Here is a 26,087-nt window from a genome sequence, read left to right on the forward strand (position 1 = left end):
ACTTAAAGGGAGATCAAATTTCTACATTTAACTTAAACTGATAAAATATGACACCAATAGACTTTGATAAGTTATGTGTGTATAACAGAATACTTAGAGCAAACAATAAAACAAATCTATTCAAAGAAATATACTCAAAAACACTACCGTGGTTCCTTGGTATCCTCAGGGTATTAGTCCCAGACCTTCTCTCATACCAAAATCCCACAAATTTGCTCAAGTGATGTGTATGTATATATAATCTTTGCACATCCTCTGGTATAATTTAAATCATCTCTACATTACTTATAATACTGGTAATACCTACTATAATGTCAGTGCTATGTAAATATTTGCTATACTATATTTTTTATTTGTAATAGTTTTATTGTTGCATTATTTATTGCCCCCAAATATTTTCAATCCACAGTTGGTTGACTCCAGGGATATGGGGGGCCAACCATATGGGAAATCATACACAATTTACACTAAAAGTAAGTGTCTGGGCCGGGTGTGGTGCCTCATGCCTGTAATCCCAGCACTTTGGAAGGCTGACGTAGGCAGATTGCTTGAGCCCAGGAGCTCAAGACCAGCCTGGGAAAAATGGCGAAACCCTATCTCTACAAACAATGCAAAAATTAGCTGGGCATGGCAGCACGCACCTGTAGTTCCAGCTACTCAGGAAACTGAGGCAGGAGGATCGCCTGAGCCCAGGAGGTCAAGGCTGTAGCAGTGAGCCGTGATTGTGCCACTGCACTCCAGCATGGGCAACAGAGTGAGATCCTGCCGAACTAAAAAAAAAAAAAAAAAAAGAAAAAAGACAGAAAAAAAAAAGAAAGAAAAAAGTCAAAAACAAAAAAGGAAATATCTGAACATTATATACCAATTAAAAGAAACCGCTGATTCAAATAAATGCTGTGTCTAAGAAACTGAATTCAAAATCACAACATATATAGGGTGAAAACCTTAAAATGAAAGTAAGAATGGCTATATTAGTATCAGGTAAAGGAGACTTTAGATAAAAAAAATTACGAGGTAGGTGGATCACCTGAGGTTAGCAGTTCAAGACCAGCCTGGCCAACATGGTAAAACCCCATCTCTACTAAAAAAAAAAAATATATATATATATAAACTAGCCAGGCATGGTGGCGGGCACCTGTAATCCCAGCTATTCAGGAGGCTGAGGCAGGAGAATTGCTTGAACCCAGGAGACGGAGGTTGCAGTGAGCCAGCATGGTGCCACTGCACTCCAGCCTCGGCGACAGAGACTTCGTCTCAAAAAAAAAAAAAAAATTACTAGGGACAGAGAAAGACATTACATAGTGACAAGATGGTCAATCTACCAAGAAGACATAGCAAATTTAATGCATAAGCAGCAAAGAACAGAGGTATAAATATATAAAACAAATACTAATAGAACTAATAGGAAAAATAGATATATCACAATTATACTTGGAGATTTCAAAACCCCTCTGTCAATAACTGATAGAAGTAGGTAGAAAATCAGCAAGAACATAGAAGAACTCAACAATACTGTCAAATAATAGGATCCAATTTACAGAACACTCCACCCAATAGCACAATACATATTCTTTTCAAACATCATGGAACATGTATCAAGATAGAACATGCCCTAGGGTCCTTAAACAAACTTCAATAAGTCTGAAAGAATGAAAAACATACAGTGTGTTATGTGAGCACAGTGGTATCAAACTAGAAATCAGAAACAGAAATAAAACAGGAAAATCTTTAAGAACTTGGAAACTAAATATAACACTTCTAAATAACCCATGGGTCAAATACGAAGTTTCAAAAGATACCCCCAAAACACACTGAATTGGATAAACATGAAAATGCAACATATCAAAATTTGTGGGACACAGATGAATCAGTGCCGAGAAGGGAATTTAGAGCACTAAATGCTTCCAGTAGAAAAGTGAAAAAGTCTCAAACCAATATGCTTCCACCTTAACAAATTAGGAAAAAAGAACAAAGTAAATTTAAAGCAAGCAGAAGGAAGAAAATAATAAAGAGCAGAAACCAATGAAATTGAAAACAGAAAAACAGTAACAAAAACTAAATGAAACAAAAAGCCAGTTATTTGAAGGATAATTAAAGTGAACAAACCTGTGGCAAGGCAGATTATCCAATAGATAATTTGAATAGCCTTGTAAGTATTAAGGAAATTAAACTTGGAATTTAAAAAGTCTCAAAAAATAAATCTCCAGGTCCAGATGGTTTCACTGGAGAAGTCTACTAAACATTTAAAGAAGAATTAACACGGTGAAACCCTGTCTCTACTAAAAATACAAAAAATTAGCCGGGCGGGGTGGCGGGCGCCTGTAGTCCCAGCTACTCGGAGAGGCTGAGGCAGGAGAATGGCGTGAACCCGGGAGGCGGAGCTTGCAGTGAGCTGAGACTGTGCCACTGCACTCCAGCCTGGGCGACAGAGCGAGACTCCGACTCAAAAAAAAAAAAAAAAAAAAGAAGAAGAAGAATTAACACCAATTCTACACAATCTCTTCCAGAAAGTAGAAGCAGAGCGAACATCTTCCAACTCATTTTATGAGGCCTGCATTACCTTGATACCGAAACAAGACAAGGACACAGGGGAAAAAAGAAAAAGGAAAACACAGAACAATATCCCTCATCAAAACTAATGTAAATAGGCCAGACGCAGTGGCTCACGCCTGTAATCCCAGCTACTTGGGAGGCTGAGGCATGAGAATCCCTTGAACCCAGTAGGTGGAGGTTATAGTGGGCAAAGATCACGCCACTGCACTCCAGCCTGGGTGATAGAGCAAGACTCTGTCTCAAAAAAAAAAAAACAACAACAAAACAAAACTGATGCAAATATCCTCAACAAAGTATTAGTAAATGGAATTCAGTAACATTTAAAAAATCATACATTACGACCAAGTGGGGTTTATTTCAGGGATGCAAGGCTGGTTTAATATTTAAAAATCTATGTAATTCACCATATTAACAGGGCAAATAAGACAAATCACATGATCATAAAAGATATTTGACAAAATTCATAAAAGGTGTTTGACAAAATTCAACACCTATGATAAAACTTTACATAATCCATAACAGAAAAAAATAGATACATTGGACTTCATTAAAATTAAAAATTTCTGCTCTATGAAAGATCCTATTAAGCAATTGAAAAGGCAGAGTCAGGAGCAGTGGCTCAAATTCCAGCAGTGGCTGTAATTCCAGCACTTTGGGAGGCTGAGGCAGGAGAATTGTTTAAGTTCAAGACCAGCCTGGGCAACACAGTGAGAACCTGTCTCTACCAAAAGAAAAAAAAAATTAAAGATAAAAAAGAAAAGACAAGTTACAGACTGGGAGAAAATATTTGCTATTCACATATCTGACAAAAGACGTATATCTAGAATATATGAAGAACTCTCCAAACAGCAAAACACCCAAATGATCCAATTAGAATATGGGCAATACTGAAGAGAGAATTTACTGAAGAAGATAGGAGGGCAAACATGCACACACATAAAAACATGTTCAACATTACTAGCCATTAGTGAAATGCAAATTAAGACTGCAATGAAATGTCACTATACACATATTAGAAGAGGTAAAATAAAAATTAACGACAATACCAAATGCCAACAAGGATGTGGAGTAAAGAAACACTATATAATAATAAAACAGCAATTTATCTTTTGAAGCACTGTTCTTAGGAAGAATTGTTAAAGGAAGAACAGCCTACATGTGGATAGGTTTATGAGAATTTGTCATTCAACAGGTCATGCTTCATGGCCAGAAAGGGTTGAATTTAGAAGACTCCCATCACTTGTTATATTTTATATTATGCTGGGTAGACATAAATTTGGAATGATGACAGCTAATCTCACTGCTTTACAATCTAATTCCACACCCCGAAATGTCAAGCTTTTACTTAATGCCTAATATTGTCCACAATGATATCAAACAGCAAAGGATTCTGCATAATGGCAAGATCATTTTAAAATGTCTTTGGAACCCAGCAAAAATTACACCAGACTGCTCAGAAATAGATATTCTAAGCTATCAATTTGGAAGACAAGGTAATCTTTGAAGTCTTCCAAAGAATAAAGGGGAATTTACTTAGTAGACATAACTGATATGCATCTTGAGCAAGCCAAGATCCAGAAAAACCTCTGGTTCTACACATCTGCTATAGTAATACAACAATTTTACACTGTGCTCTCCAAACTACAGACATTGCTAAAAGAACAGGCAGGACTTGGGCAGGCGCGGTAGCTCACGCCTGTAATCCCAGCACTTTGGGAGGTCAAGGCGGGTGGATCATGAGGTCAGGAGTTCAAGACTAGCCTGGCCAAGACGGTGAAACCCCATCTCTACTAAAAATACAAAAATTAGCCGGGCGTGGTGGCGGGTGCCTATAATCCCAGCTACTCAGGAGGCTGAGGCAGAGAACTGCTTGAACTCGGGAGGTGGAGGCTGCAGTGAGCTGAGATCACGCCGCTGCACTCCAGCCTGAGCAATAGGGCGAGACTTCGTCTCAAAGAAAAAAAAAAAAAAGAACAGGCAGTACTCACCAACTGTAATCCAGTCGAGACTGGTGAAGCTGCTGCTGTTTTAGAAGAAGCTTTGTCTCCTGCTGGGCCAGCAGATGCTGAAGGCGCTCCTTTTCAATTTCCAGTTCCATTTTCTGAAGCATCAGTTGCTGCTTTCTATCTTCTGAGATCTGCTTTTTCAAAGTTTCATTGGGTTGCAGTGCCCCTCCACCATGCACCAGAGATGCCCAAGAAAGCCGACAATAACTGCATGATTCTGGATGTGTCTTAGGATGTTGAGGGGCCATGTTTGTAGGATGAGTCTCATGAACACGATCTGCAGCAAGTCTATGACCACAGCACTGACTAGGAGTAGGCTTAAGGTCTGGACATTCCCTCATGTACAATTCTTCTTGTGGCATTTTCTCTGTTGGGACTGCATCTACTGGTTTTCTCCCTGGAGATTCATAATTACATGTTGTGGTCTCTGATGGTATCTTATCTAGATCATCTTTGGGATGATGAAGGGTTACTGGTTTCCAAGAATTATTCCTAAATGCTATAAGGGATTCTGAAGCTGAATCCTGGACTGCAGACTTAGGTCTTTGCTTGGTTTGATAGTAGGTCTGTGGTCTGGCTACACTCAAGTAGGAACCATCCAGTTCCACAGATGAACACTGGAGAGTGCTTTTTCTACTGGATACCTAGAAAGAACCATAAGATCACCTGTCAAATAAGAACACAACAAAACAATTTCTTTCGTTTGGTTTTTCAGAAATTAGTGATATATATTTACCAACCCAAAGCTTTTGTTTTGTCTTAAATATTAAATTATAGCATTCAGACAGCTAACCAGACTTGTGCCCCAAAGCTACATCCATTTTCAAACAACCTACACTTCAGTAAATCTATATAAAGATAAGAAAAATAAGTTGCTGCTACATGTTGCTTAAGCATGATCTTTGGTGATTTCAGGAGTTGCAAATAAAGAGAGTTACATAAAATTAATTTTGAGAAGAGGTGAAAGCCTTAAACATTAACATCTTAAAATGTTCGCTTTTGAATACTGAGCCAAGGAATCCATTCAGTCACTTTAAATACTCTTTGGCCATTACACAGCATGAGACTTGATGTAAAACATTTCACCTTATACTGAATAGAATGTGATTTACTGGTAGAACTTTGATGAGGTTTTATAAATATCTTTAGAGAACACAGATAAAACGAACCACTTTCCACAAAATAGGATTCTAATCAAAAGCATTATTTAAATACAAAAAATATTTAATTTCATCTACAAACATAAGTGATTTTTCAATCTATTCAAGTGATTAGTCTGATTGAACTCGGGCAGAAAGGAAGCAGTTGCAAATTATCTCTGACACGTCAATAGAGTCAGATTTTCCAACATTTTAGCTGTAAGTCTGTTCTGTCAGCGAGAACAAAACTTAATCTATATCAATGATTCTCAAACTTTAATGTGTAGCAGAATAAACTGAAGGGTGCTTGTTAAACATGAAACTATAGCTTCATCCCCAGAGTTTCCAAATCTTTCTGTCTGGAGCAGAGTCAGAGAATTTGCTCATGTTGCTGATCTGGGACCACACTTTGAAAACTATTGGTCTATATCATGGAACGCCTCCATCTGCCTTACTGTTGAGCTTGGTCTGGGAAGGTTGAGTTGTTATACTAAGCTCATCTCTGAACATCGTTGAGTTAGTACAGCTAAGCAGCTTTTCTTCACAGTGTATTTCAGAAACATGGTGTATCTAGATTCCAGGTTGTCCAAACAGAAATATTATAGTTTAATGTAAATGTTGCATGTGTTACAGATGAGCAACTTGCCCATGAAGGTAGACACTTGTAATTAACAAAATAATGAAAGATATTAATGTGTAAGAAAGAAACTTAATCAAACTAAACTGAAAGAGGTGCATTTCTGAAAATGAATCCAGCTAACGATCAGACTCTTCCAAGGGTAGCCCTTTATAACATAAAAACTTCCCTTCAATTTAGATCTGGAGCACAGCAAAAAAGGGCCTCCAAGTCCAGTTACTTAACTAGCAAGATGCGTTGTTTGAAAATGTGTTATTCCTAGCAGCTGTTATTTCTTTTGAGCAGCCAGAGTATAACCTTTGACACAAATCTGAAAGGAACAAATCCACTTGTGGAGAGGCCTCGTTTTCCAAGGCCTATTTACTCTAGATACACAGATTCAGTCTTTAGTGAAAGCTAAAGAGAAGATAAGAGAAAGAAACTAAGCAGACCTAAACAAGTGAAATATCTGACAGCTTCCACTAACACTTCCTCTTCCCTCAGGCTTTCATTCAAAGCCCATTTATGTTAACACTGTACTTTCTTGCCATTTTCTATTCCTATTCAAACAAATCCAAAAAATCTTCTGCGTATTGAACACTTACATTAACCAAACAAGCAAAAATTCTTAATCTTCTATGCATATCCTCTGAAATAGTCTCACTTTTCACGCACAATTATTTACATGCTAAGGGAAGCTTATTTGCTCAATGCTGCAACAGAAATATGACTTTTTCAGTAAACAAATATATTACAACTACTGTATTAGTTTCCTACTGTGGCTATAACAACTTAGCACAAACTTTGTGGCTAAAAATAACACAAATGTATTATCTTACAATTCTGGAAGTCAGAAATTAGAAATCTGTTTCACTGGGCTAAAGTCAAGATGTTGGGAGGGCTAGTTGCTTTGGCTCTGAAGACAGAATCAGCTTCCTTGCCTTTTTTAGCTTCTAGTGGCCACTTGTATTTCTCACTTTTATAGCCCTTCCTCCATCTTCATGGTGTGTCACTCCAACTCCTGCTTCCATCATCATCACACATTGCCTTCTCCTCTGACTACTTCTGCTCCTTCTTAGAAGGACCGCTTGGATTTGATTGGGCCTACCTGGGTAATACAGTTAATTTCCCCCTCTCAAGAGCCTTAATCACATCTGCAAAGTCTCTTGCATTACAAAGTCCCTTGTGACGCATAATGTGATATTCGAGAATTAAGACATGGTCATATGGCGGGGGGGGGGGGGTATTTTCAGTCTACCATGCCTATTTTTAAATAAAAAGTAATTTACAACAATTGAAATAGCTAGCTACTCCACAGACATAAAACAAATGAATGAGAATAAATGAGATCCCTAATATAAGGGGAGAAAAATCCCACCAATTTATTTCGCAATAGTTGCAAACGATGGACTGATGGGTAAAAAGTATCAACTAACAGAGATACACAGCAACATCATGTTTCTTATCCTATGATAAAAGAATGAAGGGTATTACAATGATTCAGATTTTAATTGAATGACTGTAGTAATGCTAAAGGATTTATATTTAAATCAGAATGAGGAGAAGACTTGCTCTTCTTCAAAGAACACATGCAATCCTGTACACCAAACAGATGACAAGCAATAGAATGTGAACCAGTGCTAGGCAAAATTTCTAATAAGCTACTTCATAAAAAAATTAATTTATTTTATATCTAAAGGGAATCTCTAGTCCACATTCATCTCTCCTACTCTGAACTTCTATAGTACTTACTGCCAGTACAAACATTTAACATTTATCACCTGCTACTTAGTATGGTAAACTATCTTTTACTAAAAGGTCAGAAATTACTATACATATATATATATACATATATATATATACACACATATATACATATATATACACATATATATACATATACACATATATATACATATATACATATATATACATATATACATATATATATACATATATGTATATATATTTCAAATGACAGCTAAGCTTTTAAAAGATCCAGAAACTTAAATATTTTATATTATATATTCAAATCCATGTTTTATAGTCTAATTTTTGTTTCATAACATTATTTATATATGTCCATTTTTAGATACTGACATATTCTACACTTACTTTAATGGTACTAGCTGTGAAATTATCCACAAAATCAAGTATTTGGAATAATTAAAAAAAATTTTTTTCAGGTAATGTTTCCTGTTTTTGAGAGGTAGTACAGCTTAATGGTTTTAATGCATGCTTTGCCTAGAGAGCAATGCTCTGTCAGTTACCTGCTGGGTTATTGTGCATGTGTAATATGCAGAATTCTAAGATGCTCCCCATGATTCTCACCCCCTAGTGTACGCAACCTTTATTATCTTCTTTCCTTGAGTGTAGGGAGGACCTGTGAATATGACAGGATATAAATCCTGTGATTATGTTACATTTTATGGCAAAACAGACTTCATATGTAACTAAGGTTCCTAATCAGTTGACTTTGAGTTAATAAAAAGGGAGACTATCCTGGGTGTGCTTGATCTAATCAGGTAAGCACTTTAAAAGAAGGTCTTATCCTGCTCCCTCATCCCCCACCCCACATAAGGTTGGAGATTCGTCTGCTGGCCATGAAGAAATAAATTGCTATGTTGTAGGAGGGCCAATCAAGTGGCAAAAACATCTGGAGCAGAAAGCAGTCTCCGGCCAACAGCTAGTAAGTAAATGGGACATGTATCATATAGATGTCTTCTGCCAATGACCATGTGAATTTGGAAGAGGACCTTGAGCTCCAGATAATAATGCAGCCATGTATACATATGCAACAAACCTGCACGTTATGCACATGTACCCTAGAACTTAAAGTATAAAAAAAAAAAGAATGCAGCCCAGCTGAACTTTAATTGCAGCATTGTTAAGAACCTAGGCAGAGGACCAAACTAAGTTGTGCCCATACTCATGACCCACAGAAACTGTGGTGAGGTAATAAATCTGTGTAGCTTTAAATTATCAGGTTAGTGGTCATCTGTTACACGGCACTATAAAACTAATATAGCACATTACTCAAATTGCCTAAGCCTCGGGTTCCTCACCAGTAAAACAGGGATTAAAAAATGCATCTATTGGCCGGGTGCAGTGGCTCACGCCTGTAATCCCAGCACTTTGGGAGGCCGAGGCAGGCAGATCACGAGGTAAGGAGATTGAGACCATCCTGGTTAACACGGTAAAACCCCGTCTCTACTAAAAATATAAAAAATTAGCCGGGTGTGGCAGCGGGCGCCTGTAGTCCCAGCTACTCCGGAGGCTGAGGCAAGAGAATGGCGTGAACCCGGGAGGCGGAGCTTGCAGTGAGCCAACATTGCGCCACTGCACTCCAGCCTGGGCGACTCTGAAGTGAGACTGTCTCAAAAAAAAAAAAAAAAAAAAAAAATGCATCTATTTCAAAACTGAATGTGGTGGTGAGAAAGATGTGCAGTTATCAAGGGCACCAATTTATAAAAGTCCAATTTACAAAAAAGAAAAAAACCCACTCATATTTCTTTCAAGGAGAACATTGTATGTGGTGTATAGATGAGGTGGGGGAAAAATCCCCAAAGGCCATGTTCAGTTACAACAGGTTATATCTAAACTTCTTCTAAAGTGAATGAGTTCAGTAACTTACCTTTATTTTGCTAAAGTTGAGTTTGCAAGTCAGGCCAGAACTGAATTGCTTAACAGAGAAGTTATTCATTTTTCTCTTTCATACAAAAGATATCACTCTTACACTAACATCCTGCACTGCCTTTTAGGGTTCTTGTAACGATTAAATGAAGTAATTCATATAAAGCGCTTGGACCATATCTAACATAAAGTTAGTATTCAAAAGAATGTTTCCCATTATTATTATTAGTATGATTCTTCTCATTGAATTCTGACTCAATAATTTTGAAGGAAAGAGCTATATTTATCCCTCTGTATGCGCTGCACTAGGGCTTGTACACAGACATTCTCAACAAGCATATGGTCTGCTATATAAGCTTAACAGAAAAATTCAAGATGGGGTATGGGTCACAGTAACTAAAGGAAGAGGAAGACAATAGAAATTGAAAACCCCTGTAAGAATCCGAATATAAAAAATTAAGCTATTTTATTAGTAGAGTTGAAGACAGATGTTGCCTTTAGGACACAAGTAAGTAACAATGGGCCTGAATGAAATAGATGTATTTTTCTTTCTGGAGCTGCTCCAAGATTTCTATACTTGCAAATACAACTTCTCTTAACTAAGGCTTAAACCAACACGAACTCCCAAATGGCTGCCTCTGACATATGGGTTTAATGTGATTGTTTTCCAAGATATAACAGTAACTTAGAAACCAAAATTTTTTTAAACATTGAGGCATAATTTACAATAAAATGCAAAGATCTTCAGTGTACAGCTTGATGAATTTTTATATTTGTATCTATCTGTGTAATCATCACTTAGATCAAGTTATAGAACATTTCCATTACCCCAGAAAGTTCCCTTGTGCCCTTTCTAGTCGATAGCACCTCCTCAGACTCCTAGGGATAACTATCATTCTGACCTCTATGACCAGATTCATTTTGCTTACGCTAAACCTCATATCAATGGAATCATAGAGTATGTCACTCTTTTGTGCCTGGTTTCTCTAGCTCAACATAACTTTTTAGCTGCTTCTATGTTGTGTGTTTCAATAAATAGTGCATTCTTTTTATCACTGCATAGTATTTTTCTTTCTTTTTTTTTGAGATGGACTCTCACTTTGTCACCCAGGCTGGAGTGCAGTGGCGCGATCTTGGCTCACTGCAACCTCCGCCTCCTGGGTTCAAGCAATTCTCCTGCTTCAGCCTCCTGAGTAGCTGGGACTACAGGCGCACGCCACCATGCTCAGCTAATTTTTGTATTTTAGTAGAGACAGGGTTTCACCATGTTGGCCAGGATGGTCTCGATCTCCTGACCTCATGATCCAACTGCCTCGGCCTCCTAAAGTGCTGAGATTACAGGCGTGAGCCACAGCGCTCAGCCTGCTGCATAGTATTTCATTGTATGAATATATCACAATTTATTCATTGTCTTGTTGACGGATATAAAATTGTATCTAGTTTAGGGGTTATTATGAATAAAGCATGTATGAATAGCCTTATATTAGGCTGGTGCAAAAGTAATTGCGTTTTTGCCATTAAAAGTAATGATAAGTCTTTTTTTTAGATATATGCGTTTATTTATCTTGGCCACAGGGTAGGCATATGTTTAACTTTATTAGGCACTGCCAATCCAATAAGTTTTCTGAAGTGGTTATTTGATTTCATATCCCACAAGTGAAGTGTAAGAGTCCCAGTTGCTCCGCATTCACATGAACACTTGGTAGTGTAAGTGTTTTTATTTTTAGCCATTTTGGTGTGTGTGCAGTGAAATCTCATTGTGGTCTTATTTTGCATTTCTCTTATATGTCATGATGTTGAACAACTTTTCTTATGCTTTTTGGTCATGTGAATGTCTTCTTTTGTGACATGCTTGGTGAAAACAAGACCTTTAAATAATTCAAAATAAGTGTTAAAGAGATGGAAAATAAAAAATGAAGGTCAAGGAAGAACTTTGTACAAATTATTTCTCTAAACAGTCACCTTCACTGACCATTGAATGCCCTACATTTTCCAAGAACAGCCTGTCATCACTTAAGCTATTTATTATTATTATTATTATTATACTTTAAGTTCTGGGATACATGTGCAGAATGTGCAGGTTTGTTACAAAGGTATACATGTGCCATTGTGTTTTGCTGCACCCATCAACCCATCATCTACATTAGGTATTTCTCCTAATGCTATCCCTCCCCTAGCCCCCCATCCCCCAACAGGCCCCAGTGTGTGATGTTCCCTTCCCTGTGTCCATGTATTCTCATTGTTCAACTCCCAGTTATGAGTAAGAACATGCAGTGTTTGGTTTTCTGTTCCTGTGTTAGTTTGCTGAGAATGATAGTTTCCAGCTTCATCCATGTCCCTGCAAAGGACATTAACTCATCCTTTTTTATGGCTGTATAGTATTCCATGGTGTATATGTGCCACATTTTCTTTATCCAGTCTATCACTGATGGGCATTTGGGTTGGTTCCAAGTCTTTGCTATTGTGAATAGTGCCACAATAAACATACATATGCATGTGTCTTTATAGCAATGATTTATAATCCTTTAGGTATACATCCAGTAATGGGACTGCTGGGTCAAATGGTATTTCTGGTTCTAGATCCTTGAGGAGTCGTCACACTGTCTTCCACAATGGTTGAACTAATTTACACTTCCACCAGCAGTGTAAAAGCATTCCTATTTCTCCACATCCTCTCCAGCATCTGTTGTTTCCTCACTTTTTTTTTTTTTTTTTTTTTTGAGATGGAGTCTCGCTCTGTCGCCCAGGCTGGAGTGCAGTGGCGCGATCTCGGCTCACTGCAAGCTCCGCCTCCCGGGTTTACGCCATTCTCCTGCCTCAGCCTCTCCGAGTAGCTGGGACTACAGGCGCCCGCCACCACGCCCGGCTAATTTTTTGTATTTTTTTTTTTTTTTTTTAGTAGAGACGGGGTTTCACCGTGGTCTCGATCTCCTGACCTCGTGATCCGCCCGCCTCGGCCTCCCAAAGTGCTGGGATTACAAGCGTGAACCACCGCGCCCGGCCGTTTCCTCACTTTTTAATGATCGCCATTCTAACTGGTATGAGATGGTGTCTCATTGTGGTTTTGATTTGCATTTCTCTAATGACCAGTAATGATGAGCTTTTTTTCTTATGTTTGTTGGCCACATAAATGTCTTCTTTTTAGAAGTGTCTGTTCATGTCCTTTGCCCACTTTTTGATGGAGTTGTTTTCTTCGTGTACATTTGTTTAAGTTCCTTGTAGATTCTGGATATTGGCCCTTTGTCAGATGGATAGATTGCAAAAATTTTCTCCCATTCTGTAGGTTGCACTTAGGTCATTCTTAACTCAAAACTTACTATGTAGTATGCCAAATGTTTTACATATTCACCCTTAATTCTGTAATGCAGTTATTATAATTACCATTTTACAGATGGGAAAATGAGGTTCGATGAAGCAATACAACTTTTCCAAGGTCACATCAACATTGCATGTGAGATATGGGAATATCTCACTCTGTTACTTCTGTTACTCTATACTGTTCCTTCTAAAAAAAAAAAAAAACCCAACTTCTTTAACGTGAAATATAATAAACAGAGAAATGTTTACAAAACAAATATGAACAGCTCAGTAAATAATCACAAGGCAATACTCATGTAACCACTATCCAAGAAAAAAAAAAACACAACTTGCACACAAAAGACCCTCCCGGCCCCACACAGTTAGTACCCTCTACCTCTCCAGTCAAAGGGAATGACTATTCTGACTTTTAGGGGAGTAACTTCTTTGCTTTGAACTTTTTGTGCTTAAACATCCATACTTGAGTTCAGTTTTACTTGTTTATTTATTTTATTAAAATTTTTTTTTTAGAGACGGAGTCTTGCTCTGTCACCCAGGCTGGAGTGCAGTGGCATGATCTCGGCTCACTGCAACCTCTGCCTCCTGGGTTCAAGCAATTCTCTTGCCTCAGCCTCCCAAGTAGCTGGGACTACAGGGGCACGCTGCATACCTGGCTAAATTTTTGTATTTCAGTAGAGACAGGGTTTCACCGTGTTGCCCAGGCTGGTCTCAAACTCCTGCGCACAGGCAATCCACCTGCCTTGGCCTCCCAAAGTGCTAGGATTGCAGGCATGAGCCACCATGCCCAGCCTACTTCTTTATTTTTTAAGTACAAATGGAATCATATGATATATATTCTTTTGTGTCTGGCTTCTTTCATCTAACATTATATTTGTGAACCTTATCCATGATGTTGCATGTAGCTAGAATTTATTCATTTTTATACCTATCTTGCAGAGGAATGTGGAGTCTTGATAAGTAAGCAACAACGAGGAAGGGGTCTCAGGTGGGGGAAAACAATTGCTCTGAGAGACAGCTAATCACAAACAAGCTGCTGGGTTAACCACATCGCTCTGCACATAACCCAAGCTGCACAACCTCATTCCACATGTAGCCCCTACAGAACAACCCTAGAAAGCTTCCCTACAGTCCCTGCCTCTTTGCAGACAGCCCTTCTCTGTTGTGCTGTCTGTTGCACCCTTGCAACATATATCCATACTTTCTCTAATAAATCTGCCTCTTTTGACCTATGACTATCTTGGTAAATTCCTTCACTGCCTGTGATGCTGGCCTCAGCCAACTGCAACTACGACAAGGTCGGCAAACTTTTTTTTGTAAAGGGCCATACAATGAATATTTTTGGCTTTGCAGGCCATGAGATCCTTGTCATAGCTGCACAGCTCTGCTTTTGTAGTGCAAAAGCAAGAGAGATAATACATGGACAATGGTTGTAGCTGTGTTACAGTAAAACCTTATTTATGGGCAGTGAAATTTAAATTTCATGCAGGCTAGGCGTGGTGGCTCATGCCTGTAATCCCAGCACTTTGGGAGGCCGAGGCGGGTGGATCACGAGGTCAGGAGATCGAGACCATCCTGGCTAACACGGTGAAACCCCGCCTCTACTAAAAATACGAAAAAAAAAAAAATTAGCCAGGCGTGGTGGCATGCGCCTATAGTCCCAGCTACTCAGGAGGCTGAGGCAGAAGAATGGCGTGAACTCGGGAGGCGGAGCTTGCAGTGAGCCAAGATCGCGCCACCGCACTCCAGCCTGGGCGACAGAGCAAGACTCTGTCCCAAAAAAAAAAAAAAAAAAAAAAATTTCATGCAATTTTCCAATTTCATGAAATATCCTTTTCCCCCCAACCATTTAAAAATGTAAAAATCATTCTTAGCTCATGGGTTGTACAAAATCATGCAGTGGGCTATATATGACCTGCTGCAGTTTGCCAAGTGAACTTGATGATTATACTAAATATTCTTTCAATTGAAGAATCCTATGAATAGGCATTAAATAATTCTATGAATATGCTCAAAACCCAATAATAAAAGTGAACAATATGACTTGAAATGTACTACATATTTACATTTTTTTCTATGTAATAAAAATGAGCTAGATGAATGAACAAATGACATTAAGCAGAAAAGCATGTAGGGGGATATACATAGGCTACAAAAACAAACTGTATTTAGATAAGAAAAAAATCTATAGATTACAATAGATAAAAAAGTTAAGTTCACAGTGGTAGCATATTAAGATTTGTCTTATATAGGCTGGGCGTGGTGGCTCACGCCTGTAATCCCAGTACTATGGGAGGCCAAGGTGGGTGGATCACTTGAGGTAAGGAGTTTGAGACCAGCCTGGCCAACACAGTGAAACCCCATCTCAACTGAAAATACAAAAATTAGCCAGGCATGGTGGTACGCGCCTGTAATCCCAGCTACTTGGAAGGCTGAAGCAGGAGAACTGCTTGAACCTAGGAGGCAGAGGTTGCAGTGAGCCGAGATCACACTATTGCACTCCAGCCTGGGTGACAGAGGGAGACTCCATTTCAAAAAAAAGAGAAAAGGATTTGTCTTATACTAAAGATACCACAATTTTTGGCTACTAAAAGTAACTTCCATCAAGGGCCACTTCTAACATGGTGTGCTATGGAATCCACAGCATAAAACAAAGATGAGGAGAAAATGAAGGTATCTTTGGTTTACGACAGAATTGAAGCATAATATCTCATAACTTGGGTAGGCATAGGCTAATGACTAGATAAAAGACACTAATGACAAAAGAATAAGGATTAAAAAAAAACCTGTGAGAGAATTGGTTTGGATACAATGAAGGATTTTCTAATATTGAAGATAAATAAATTTCTGAGTTAGAAAAATATTTTCTAAATCTTTAAGATAATTTTAAAAATACAACATTTTAAAGACTGCATAGGAAACAATGCCTATTTATAAATATGTATATGATCTTGTATACATGTATGCACACATACACATGTACATAAGCACATACACGAACACACACCAAAAATCACATGCTATTCTTATGATAAGCCAGGATTTTCTCATGTTCTCACATGTCAAAAAAAATTGCAGTATTACTTTGTGAAATCCCATCAACAAGTAAACAGTGATGTTCTATAAGTTTCTGTAAATCATTTTTATAGGCCTGGCCAGTCTCATAAAGAAAGAGGTGAACTAAACTGCAGTAATAATTTCTTACAACAGGTTGTTATTAACTTTAGATGTTTAGGATGTGATTACTTCCAATGCATTTATGAGCTCTTAACCACAGGATTACTCACTAGTACCAAAAGGTCTTATTGTTATTCATTCTCTGATGATAAATAATAATTTCCTATCCTGACAAGCACCCTATAACAATCCTCATATTCCCACTTGCAGCCTTATAAGAATGAATAAATCTCAGTTTTGTAACTTCAAAATTTCCCTCTCTGCTCTTTATTCGATTGAGAAGTCAGTATTTCAAGACCTAAATAAATATTTCTAAACCTAAACTGTGTGGGCCAGGTCGTTGTATCTCCCAGAGCATCTGGAGTTAATGTAAAAGAAGGCACAGAATGACATGATGCATTTTTAACACTGGGCATATATGGACCAGTTGTCAAGCTGACAGAAAATATGTGGTGCAACAGCTGCGCTGTGTGGTTTGCCAAAGTCTCATCCCAAATAAATGTTCATTTTCCCCCATGCAATTAACTCTCCTCTACTGGCAGATTTTGCTAGAAGATCATCAAGGTAGATTACCTTCTAAGCATATGAACTAAATACTTACAGGTGTTATATCATCAGTTGTAACTTACAAACTTTTGCATTTAGCAAGACATCCAAGCAAATGAATCATCTAATTCATGAATTATTTATAAGAAATTCACAGCATGCTCCTGGCATCATCCATGGCCTTTTCCAGGTCACATGACACCAATTAGAGCTGAATTTTAAATTATTCAATAACTTGAACTCTCTTGTCATTTAACATATAGATATCAATGCAGTAAACAAGTTAGATCTAATGGACCCAGGAGGTTTAAGCTCCTTCACCACTCAGCAGCTGAAGCTGTAGGCCATCAACGGAAGAGAAAATAACAGAATGGAGCAGTCAAAAACATTTTCAAGGCTCTCATAACTTATTCTAGTTCCCATAGGGATTGTAGCACAATTTAGGAATACTGAATCTAAGAGACATTAAAGTCAATAATTATGGAATTTAAAAGAATATAGGCACACAGAAGGCACACAATAAAGTGTAAATAACAGAATAGAACACTAGTAACACATACCAAATGTCAGAATAGATGCTAGGATATGTGTACCACTGGCCTGTCAACATTTTTAACAGTAACTACCAGATTCAGAAAAGGCTAAATCTCATAATCATTTTAAAAAATAGATTCAGGGGGTTCATGTGCAAATTTGTTACGTGGATGTATCGCATAATGCTGGGTTTTGGCTTCCAGTGAATCCATCACCCAAATAGTGGATGTACTACCCAACAGGCAGCTTTTACAACGCTTTTCCCCACTCTTCCATTCCCATTTTGGAGTCCCCAGTGTCTACTGTTTCCATCTTTATATCCATGTGTACTCACTGTTTGGCTTCCAGTTAAAAGTGAGAACGTGTGGTATTTGACTTTTTTTGTTTCTGTGTTAATTTGCATAGGATAATGGTCTCCAGCTGCATCCATTTTCCGGCAAAGGATGTGATTTCATTCTTTTCTATGGCTGCATACTATTTCATGGTGTATCTATACCAAATTTTCTTTGTCTAATCCACCATTGATGGACACTTAGGTTGATTCCACACCTTTGCTATTGTGAACAGTGCTGCAACAAACATATGAATGCAGGTGTCTTTCCTGATAAAATGATTTCTTTTCCTTTGGGTAGATATCTAGTAGTGAGACTGCTAGGTAGAAAGTTAGTTCCATTTTTACTTCTTTAAGAAATCTCCATACTGTTTTCCATAGGGGATGAATTAATTTACATCCCCACCAACAAGTTATAACTGTTCCCTTTCCTCTGCATTCCAACGTATATCTGGGTTTTACATTTTTTTACATTTTAATAATAGCCATTTTGACTGATGTGAGATGGTATCTCATTGTGGTTTTGATTTACATTTCTCTGATGACTGGTGATGTTGAGCATTTTTTCGTGTTTCTTGGCCACTTACATGTCTTCTTTTGTGAAGTGTCTGTTGATGTCGTTTGCCTACTTTTTAATGTTTTTTGTTTTTTTTTTTCTTGTTGATCTGATTAAGTTCCTTATAGGTTCTGGATACCAGACCTTTGACAGATGCATACTTTGCAAATACTGTATTCTATTTGACATGTTCTGGCTCTGTGTACCCAACCAAATCTCATCTTAAATTGTAATCTGAATTGTAATCCTCACGTGTTGGGGGAGGAACCTCGTGGGAGGTGACTGGATCATGGTGGGTGGTTACTCCCATGCTGTTCTTGTGATAGTGAGTGAGTTCTCACAAGATCGTGAAGAAGGCTATGTTTGCTTTCCTTCCCACCATGATTGTAAGTTTCCTGAGGCCTACCAAGCCATGTGGAACTGTGGGTCAATTAAACCTCTTTCCTTTATAAATTACCCAGTCTTGGGTATTTCTTTATAGCAGTGTGAAAACGAACGAATACACTATTCTTTAGGTTGTCTTTTTACCCTGTTGATAGTTTCTTTTGCTGTGCAGAAGAAGTTCTTTCATTTAATTATGTCCCATTCATATATTTTTGTTTCTGTTGCACTTGTTTTTGAGGTCTTAGTCATAAATTCTTTGTTTAGGCCAATATCAAGGTGTGTTTTTCCTATATTTTATTCTAGAATTTTTATAGTTTTAAGTATCACATGTAAGTCTTTAGTCCATCTTGAGTGTATTTTTATATATGGTAAAAGATAAGAGTCCAGTTTCTTTCCTCTGCATATGGCTAGCCAATTTTCCCAGCACCATTTATTGAACAGGGTATCCTCTCTCCATTGTGTAGCTTTGTTGACTTTGATGAAGATGAGTTGGTTATAGATGTGCAACCTTATTTCTGGGTTCTGTTCCATTGGTCTGTGTGTCTATTTTTGTACTAGTATCATGCTATTCTGATTACTATTTCCTTGTAGCATAGTTTCATATCAGGTAATGTGATACCTCCAGCTTTGTTCTTTTTGCTTAGGACTGCTTTGGCTATTCGCACTCATTTTTGGTTCCATGTGAATTTTAGAATTGCTTTTTCTAATTCTATGAAAATGATGTTGGTAACTTGATAGGCTTTGCACTGAATCTATAAATTGCTCTGGGCAGTATGATTATTTTAATGATATTGATTCTTCCCATTAATGAGCATGGGATGCTTTTCCATCTGTTTTTGTCATCTCTGTTATGTTTCAGCATTGTTTTTTAGTTTGTGTAGAGATCTCACTTCCTTGGTTAGCTTTATTCTTACGTATTTCATTTTTTTTTTTTGTGGCTATTGTAAATGGCATTGAGTTCTTGATTTGGTTCTCTGCTTGAACGTTGTTGGTGTATAGAAATGCTATTGGTTTTTTGAATGCCGATTCTGTATTCTGAAACCTTAGTGATTTGTTTATTGATTCTAGAAGCCTTTTGGAGAAATCCTTAGGGATTTTTTTTAGATATAGGATTATGTCGTTAGTGAACAGAGATAATTTGACTTCCTCTTTTTCTGTTTGGATGTCTTTTATTTCTTTATCTTGTGTGATTGCTCTGGCTAGACTTCTAGTACTATGTTGAACAGGAATGGTGAGGTGAACATACTTGTCTTGTTCCAGTTATTAGGGGTAATGCTTTTAACTTTTCTCCATTCGTTAAGATGTTTGTTGTGTATTTGTCATAAGTTGCTCTTTTTATTTTGAGGTATATTCTTTAACACCTAGTTTGTTGAGGGTTTTTATCATGAAGAGATGTTGGATTTTATTGAAAGCTTTTTCTGCATCTATTGAGGTGATCATATGGTTTTTAATTCTGTTTATGGAGTGAATCACATTTATTCATTTGTATACGTTGAACCATTCTTGCATCTCAGGAATAAAATCCACTTGATTGTGATAAATTATCCTTTTGATGTGTTGCTGGGTTTGGTTTTCTCATATTTTATTAAGAAAATCTCTCTACCTATGTTAATCAGGGATACTGGCCTGTAGTTTTTCTTTTTTTTTTTGAGACGTAGTCTTGCTGTGTCACCTAGGCCAAAGTGCAGTGGCGTGATCTTGGCTCACTGCAACCTCCACCTCCTAGGTTCAAGTGATTCTCCTGCCTCAGCCTCCCAAATAGCTGGGATTGCAGGCACCCAGCACCATGCCTGGCTAATTTTTGTATTTTTAGTAGAGACGGGGTTTCACCAGTGTTGGCCAGGCTGGTCTTGAACTCCTGACTTCAGTGATCCGCCTGCCTTGGCCTCCCAAAGTGCTGGGATTACAGTGGGAGCCACTGCGCCCAGCCTGGCCTGTAGTCTTATTTATTGTGTCTTAGCCAGATTTTGGTATCAGGAAGATAATGGTTTTGTAGAATGAGTTGGGGAGGAATTCCTCCTCCTTGATTTTTAAAAATAGTTTCAGTAAGATTGGTACCAGCTCTGCTTTGAACATCTGGTAGAATGTAGCTGTGAACCCATCTAGTACAGGGTTTTCTTTGATAGATTTTTTATTACTGATTCGATTTCATAACTCGTTATTTGGTCTGTTTAGGATTTCAACTTCTTATTGGTTCAATCCTGGGAGGGTGTGGGTTTCCAGGAATTTATCCATTTCCTCTAGGCTTTCTAGTTTGTATGTATAGAGATGTTCATAGTAATCTCTGAGGATCATATGTATTTCTGTGGTATGAGCTGTAACGTCATCTTTGTCATTTCTGAGTGTGCTTATTTGAATCTTCTTTTTTTTCCTTATTAATCTAGCAAGTGGTCTATCAATTTTGTTTATCCTTTCAGAGTCAACTGTTTCACTGACCCTTTTTATATGTTTTTTTTTTGCTCTCCATTTCATTTAGTTCTGCTGTAATCTGTTATTTCTTTTAAACCTTATATTATTTAACCATTACTATATTTCGTGAAAGTTGAAATTTTTTAAGTTGCTATAAAAATGACAAGACATCATGGAACAATTGACAGAATACTCAATGCCGGGTCAAAAGACTTGATTATAATTCTAACACTATTAGTTAGGAGTTCTGCTGTTTTAGGTAAGTCCGTTTACCTCTCTTAAGCATGTTTAGTCATTTGTAAAAGAGAGGGTTGGGTTTGATTATCTCTATGGTTTATGCTATGTTTAAGAGCTGAAAAACACCAGGATTAAGTTGTTGTACATCAACGAAAGGACAGAAAAGAAAAAGGCTAGATGAGAAATCATACCAATCAGTAAACATTCAGCTATCAACGAACAGACTTAGAGCAAATTACTGAATGTGTCTTGGTTCTATTTCCTCTAACTCTGTTACTGCCTTATGTGATTCACATGCTGAATAACTTAAATCAGCATCTCAATTTATGTATCTTGTCATTCAACCTGAAAGAGACACAACTGAAAGTTGAAGAAGACAAATGTATAATTGTGAGGATATTTATTTTTGATAAATATTTTGAAGGGATTTAAAAGGGACAACCATTTACCACAGAAATATGTAACAATGGTACTGATTCAAATCATTTTCACATATATAAATGTAGTTGCTAAAAGAAAAAAAGCAGTCTTATACATGGCTTTCTAAATGTATATGAGAAAGAAAAGCATAATGCTAGTTTGAATTATTTAATGCAGATCAGGAAAAGGTGAAATAATTTTAAAAAGAAAATGAGACATAGGCAAAGACAAGGGAACCCCATGGAAGAAGTGGTGAGAACAATCTTCAGAGGTATAAATTAAAAACAAAACATAAAGGAGAATAAAGCCAACTAATACTAAGATTCATTTAAGGACGCAACATAAAAAAAATGATCTATAAGACATATAGGCCTTTATTATTTTTCTCTTTTTTTTTTTTTTTTTGGTGCCACCCTCTTGGTTTTGTTTGTAGAGAGTATCCTGAGGCTACCAAGCAGCACTCCCAGGGACCATTCACTGACCTCTTTTATGTCCTCCAGTAACAATCAGGCTCAGGAATAGAAACCAGAACTCGGTATAGACAGATGTTTCAATGGAGTTCTTTTAAATTCATTCAAAGATGAATTTGTGTCATATGAAAGATAATTTTAACAAAAAGTTCTTATACATTTTCTAGAAAACATAAAATTAACACTATCTGCACAAACCCAGCTGTCCCTGCAGGGGAGATCACAGTTTATATTGCATTTATGCTATTGGTTAAGGAAAAAGTACGTACACTGTATTTCTGAGGCAAACAAGTGAAAATAAACTCTCTGAAAAACAGTATTTAAGAAATACCAGTTCTAGATCCCTGAGGAATCACCACACTGACTTCCACAATGGATCTAGAACTAGAAATACCTCAGGGATCTAGAACTAGAAATACCATTTGACCCAGCCATCCCATTACTGGGTATATACCCAAAGGACTATAAATCATGCTGCTATAGAGACACATGCACACGTATGTTTATTGTGGCACTATTCACAATAGCAAAGACTTGGAACCAACCCAAATGTCCAACAACGATAGACTGGATTAAGAAAATGTGGCACATATACACCATGGAATACTATGCAGCCATAAAAATGATGAGTTCGTGTCCTTTGTAGGGACATGGATGAAATTGGAAAACATCACTCTCAGTAAACTATCGCAGGGACAAAAAACCAAACACCGCATGTTCTCACTCATAGGTGGGAATTGAACAATGAGAACTCATGGACACAGGAAGGGGAACATCACACTCCGGGGACTGTTGTGGGGTGGGGGGGAGGGGGGAGGGACAGCATTAGGAGATATACCTAATGCTAAATGACGAGTTAATGGGTGCAGCAAAACAACATGGCACATGGATACATATGTAACAAACCTGCACATTGTGCACATGTACCCTAAAACCTAAAGTATAAAAAAAAAAAAAAAAAAAGAAATACCAAAAAGTATAACCTACACTCTATTTGTAGACAAATAAGAGAGACAGAAGACAAAACTGTTATTATACCAAGATTTCCCAAGGTGAATCACAGCCTTATTACTAAAGATCAGAGTCTTTCTTAAGCCTGTATGTTCATTTCTTCCTTGTGTAGGTGGCTATAGACCAGGGATATTAAAGAGACTGAGTGAGAAGCATTTCTGAAGGCACAGAGAACTACCAAGCTGAAGAGATTTAAGATGGCCGTCCTTGGAAGGTTAGCCTTTCCTTGGGGGTCTCGAGATGGTTTAGAAATCTTAATCTTTTAATTAACATTGTGACAAATCCTGACTTTTAAAAATTTAGAGTATTGTTTATTAGCTAGTTTGGTTTACTGTAAAAAAAACAAGAGAAGATATTTTATTTAGAAATAAAAATAAAATGAGTTTCCTAGTGCTCAAATGCCCTAACTTCTTTTTCTGGTCTTTAAAGTTCTACTCATGATTCAAAGCTGAGTTGGCATCATTTCCCTCCATTGTGGTTTTCCTATGTTCCCAGTTCAGACTAGTTGTGCCTTCCCAGGCACCGCAAGAGCACTTCATTCCTTTATTGTTGAACTATTTTCATCCTGTTCTATGATAGTTAAGTGTTAGCTGTTTTCACATCTCTAACTTTCCTTGTAATGTTTAAGTATTTATTTACAGTTATCTTAAACTGTGAACTCTTTGAGGGCACAGACCATGTATGTTTTATTCATTGTGTTATCCCCAGTAAGAGACAGCAAGTGCACAATGCACAATAAATAATGGTTTTTGCATAGATTTTGGCCCCTCTCCAATATACTGTATGGAACTTGGGGATAAAGAAAATGTTACTTTCAACCTCATATTTCAGTAACACCATTCTTTACAATTAAAAGACACTTAAGTTAATGAATATTTTTTGAAAGAACCAACAAGCAGGAAGCAGGAGCAGCAACAGCTAAATGGACTAACTTGTATCCTAAGGAACTTAATAGGTAACTTATCTTAAAATGTATTTAGTGTATTCCAGCAGCCACTCACAGTTTATAATTTCTCAGTCCAAGTGTTTACAGACTGATAAAAAGTTCTATGAACACAAGGAAAATTTCAACTGTCTTAAACAGAGGCCATTAAAATAGGGATCTTTATGGCTTTTTAGTTTAGATCAGTAAAATAGCAAATTACTAGGGCAATTTTAGCTTTTGAAATGAGAATTTAAACATAAAGCACACATTATTCTATTGCCTTCTACAATGTTCCATGAAAAGGGTTTAAAACTAGAGATTGTGCTGGACTACTAAAAAATATGTGCTGTATCAACCTAGAGTAAGGATAGGCAAATAGACAGGTTGTAAGACATAATACTTGAATAAAAGGCAACTGCCTCAGGACTCCTACTTTGATTGAGTTGTTAAAAAAAAAATCAGCCTTAATATAAGTGACTCTCACATCACAAAGAAGGATAGCACATTTGGAGACATACAGCATTACATTCAGAAGAGAGATTTATGGAAATCTGGGACAAGCAAGGCTTTAGGAAATGTAAAGTTAATTGCATTTTCCCCTAAATCCTTTTTCAGTTAATGTCGTTATCCAATGTGTGAGAAGACACTACCAAACAAATACAGTCTTATAGCTATTCAAAAATACTTAAAAATAAATATTTTCCTTCTGTTTGCTGATTTGAGTGCTGCTCTAGTACCAAATAGGAAAAGAAAAGATTAAGATGCTGGACATTTTGGAAGGAATGATTTTTTTCAAGTTATTAAATGGAAGGTACATAGGAATAGCCAAAAGTTTTGTGGCCAAAGGCCAAAACTTGTATACTTGGCTAACATTATAAGGGAGTAGTATGTCTAACCAAAATATTACGAATAAACACATTTGGTGTTATTATACTCCCTCTTTAAAATTTTATCCAAAAGTATAGGCTGCCACCTTGAGATGAGCGGGCAGGATGGGGATCTGAAAGTATCTGCTGGATACTGTGCTAGGTGCCAGGCTTGGTAAGTCAGAGTCCCAACCCTCACAGCCTTCAAATTTTGGCAAGAGGGGAAAACCATTTTACGTGATAAAGTCTATCAAGAGTGCTGTATGTAAAGAGCAGCAGCAGAGGAATTAGTTTTGCCTTTAGTGAGGGCAAGGAAGTTGAAAAAGTTTCACAGCAGAGTTGACATTTATGTGAAATTTTGGAAGACAAATTGGAATTAATAATAAAGGTATATGTGAGGCCGTGAGGTATAGGACATTTCTGGCAGAGTGGAAAATATTAGTTGAAGACAGGGATGATGAAAATAAATATGTAGGGTGAACTCTAGGGAGTCCAGAGCATAGTGAACAGGGCAGTGGCAAATAGATGCAGCCAAAATTTCAGGAAGCAGCCAGTATAAAAATGGTGTCAGTGCCATGGAAGAAGTTTCACTTTTAATTTCTTATGCCCATCTAATATAGTAGATGGCCAATGAGCCAAGTGATAGTCAGTGGAAGGAAATGAAATAATAAAGGACAGATTATCTCAGTACCCAAAGGAATCAAAACATGAAGTTTACATGGAGAGATAGTAGAAGACAAGAAGGAAGGCCTACAATAGACCACAAAACCAACAGCCTAAACTGAAATAATTGTATTAAAATTAAAGTGTTCTGATCTGCAAGTTATACTGAACAATCTTTGGAGATCCAGGAGACTAGGCAGATGGTAGATACCTAGCCAAGGCACAAAAAGGAACCACTCATTCTGTCACCCAGGCTGGAGTGCAGTGGCGCGATCTCGGTTCAAGTGTTTCTCCTG

The 26,087-nt window shown here is 37.4% G+C and overlaps 1 protein-coding gene across 1 annotated transcript in view; it reads right to left on the reverse strand.

The window, feature by feature from the left end:
- KIAA1328 (KIAA1328 ortholog) overlaps nt 1-26,087 on the reverse strand; it is a 392,043-nt gene that overhangs the window by 148,631 nt on the left and 217,325 nt on the right. Inside the window, exon 7 of the mRNA XM_063640193.1 lies at nt 4,542-5,203. Coding sequence (XP_063496263.1) covers nt 4,542-5,203 — 662 coding nt within the window. The remainder of the gene's footprint in view (nt 1-4,541; nt 5,204-26,087) is intronic.

Source organism: Symphalangus syndactylus, chromosome 1, assembly GCF_028878055.3.
Source record: "Symphalangus syndactylus isolate Jambi chromosome 1, NHGRI_mSymSyn1-v2.1_pri, whole genome shotgun sequence".
In the NCBI taxonomy this organism is placed as follows: domain Eukaryota; kingdom Metazoa; phylum Chordata; class Mammalia; order Primates; family Hylobatidae; genus Symphalangus; species Symphalangus syndactylus.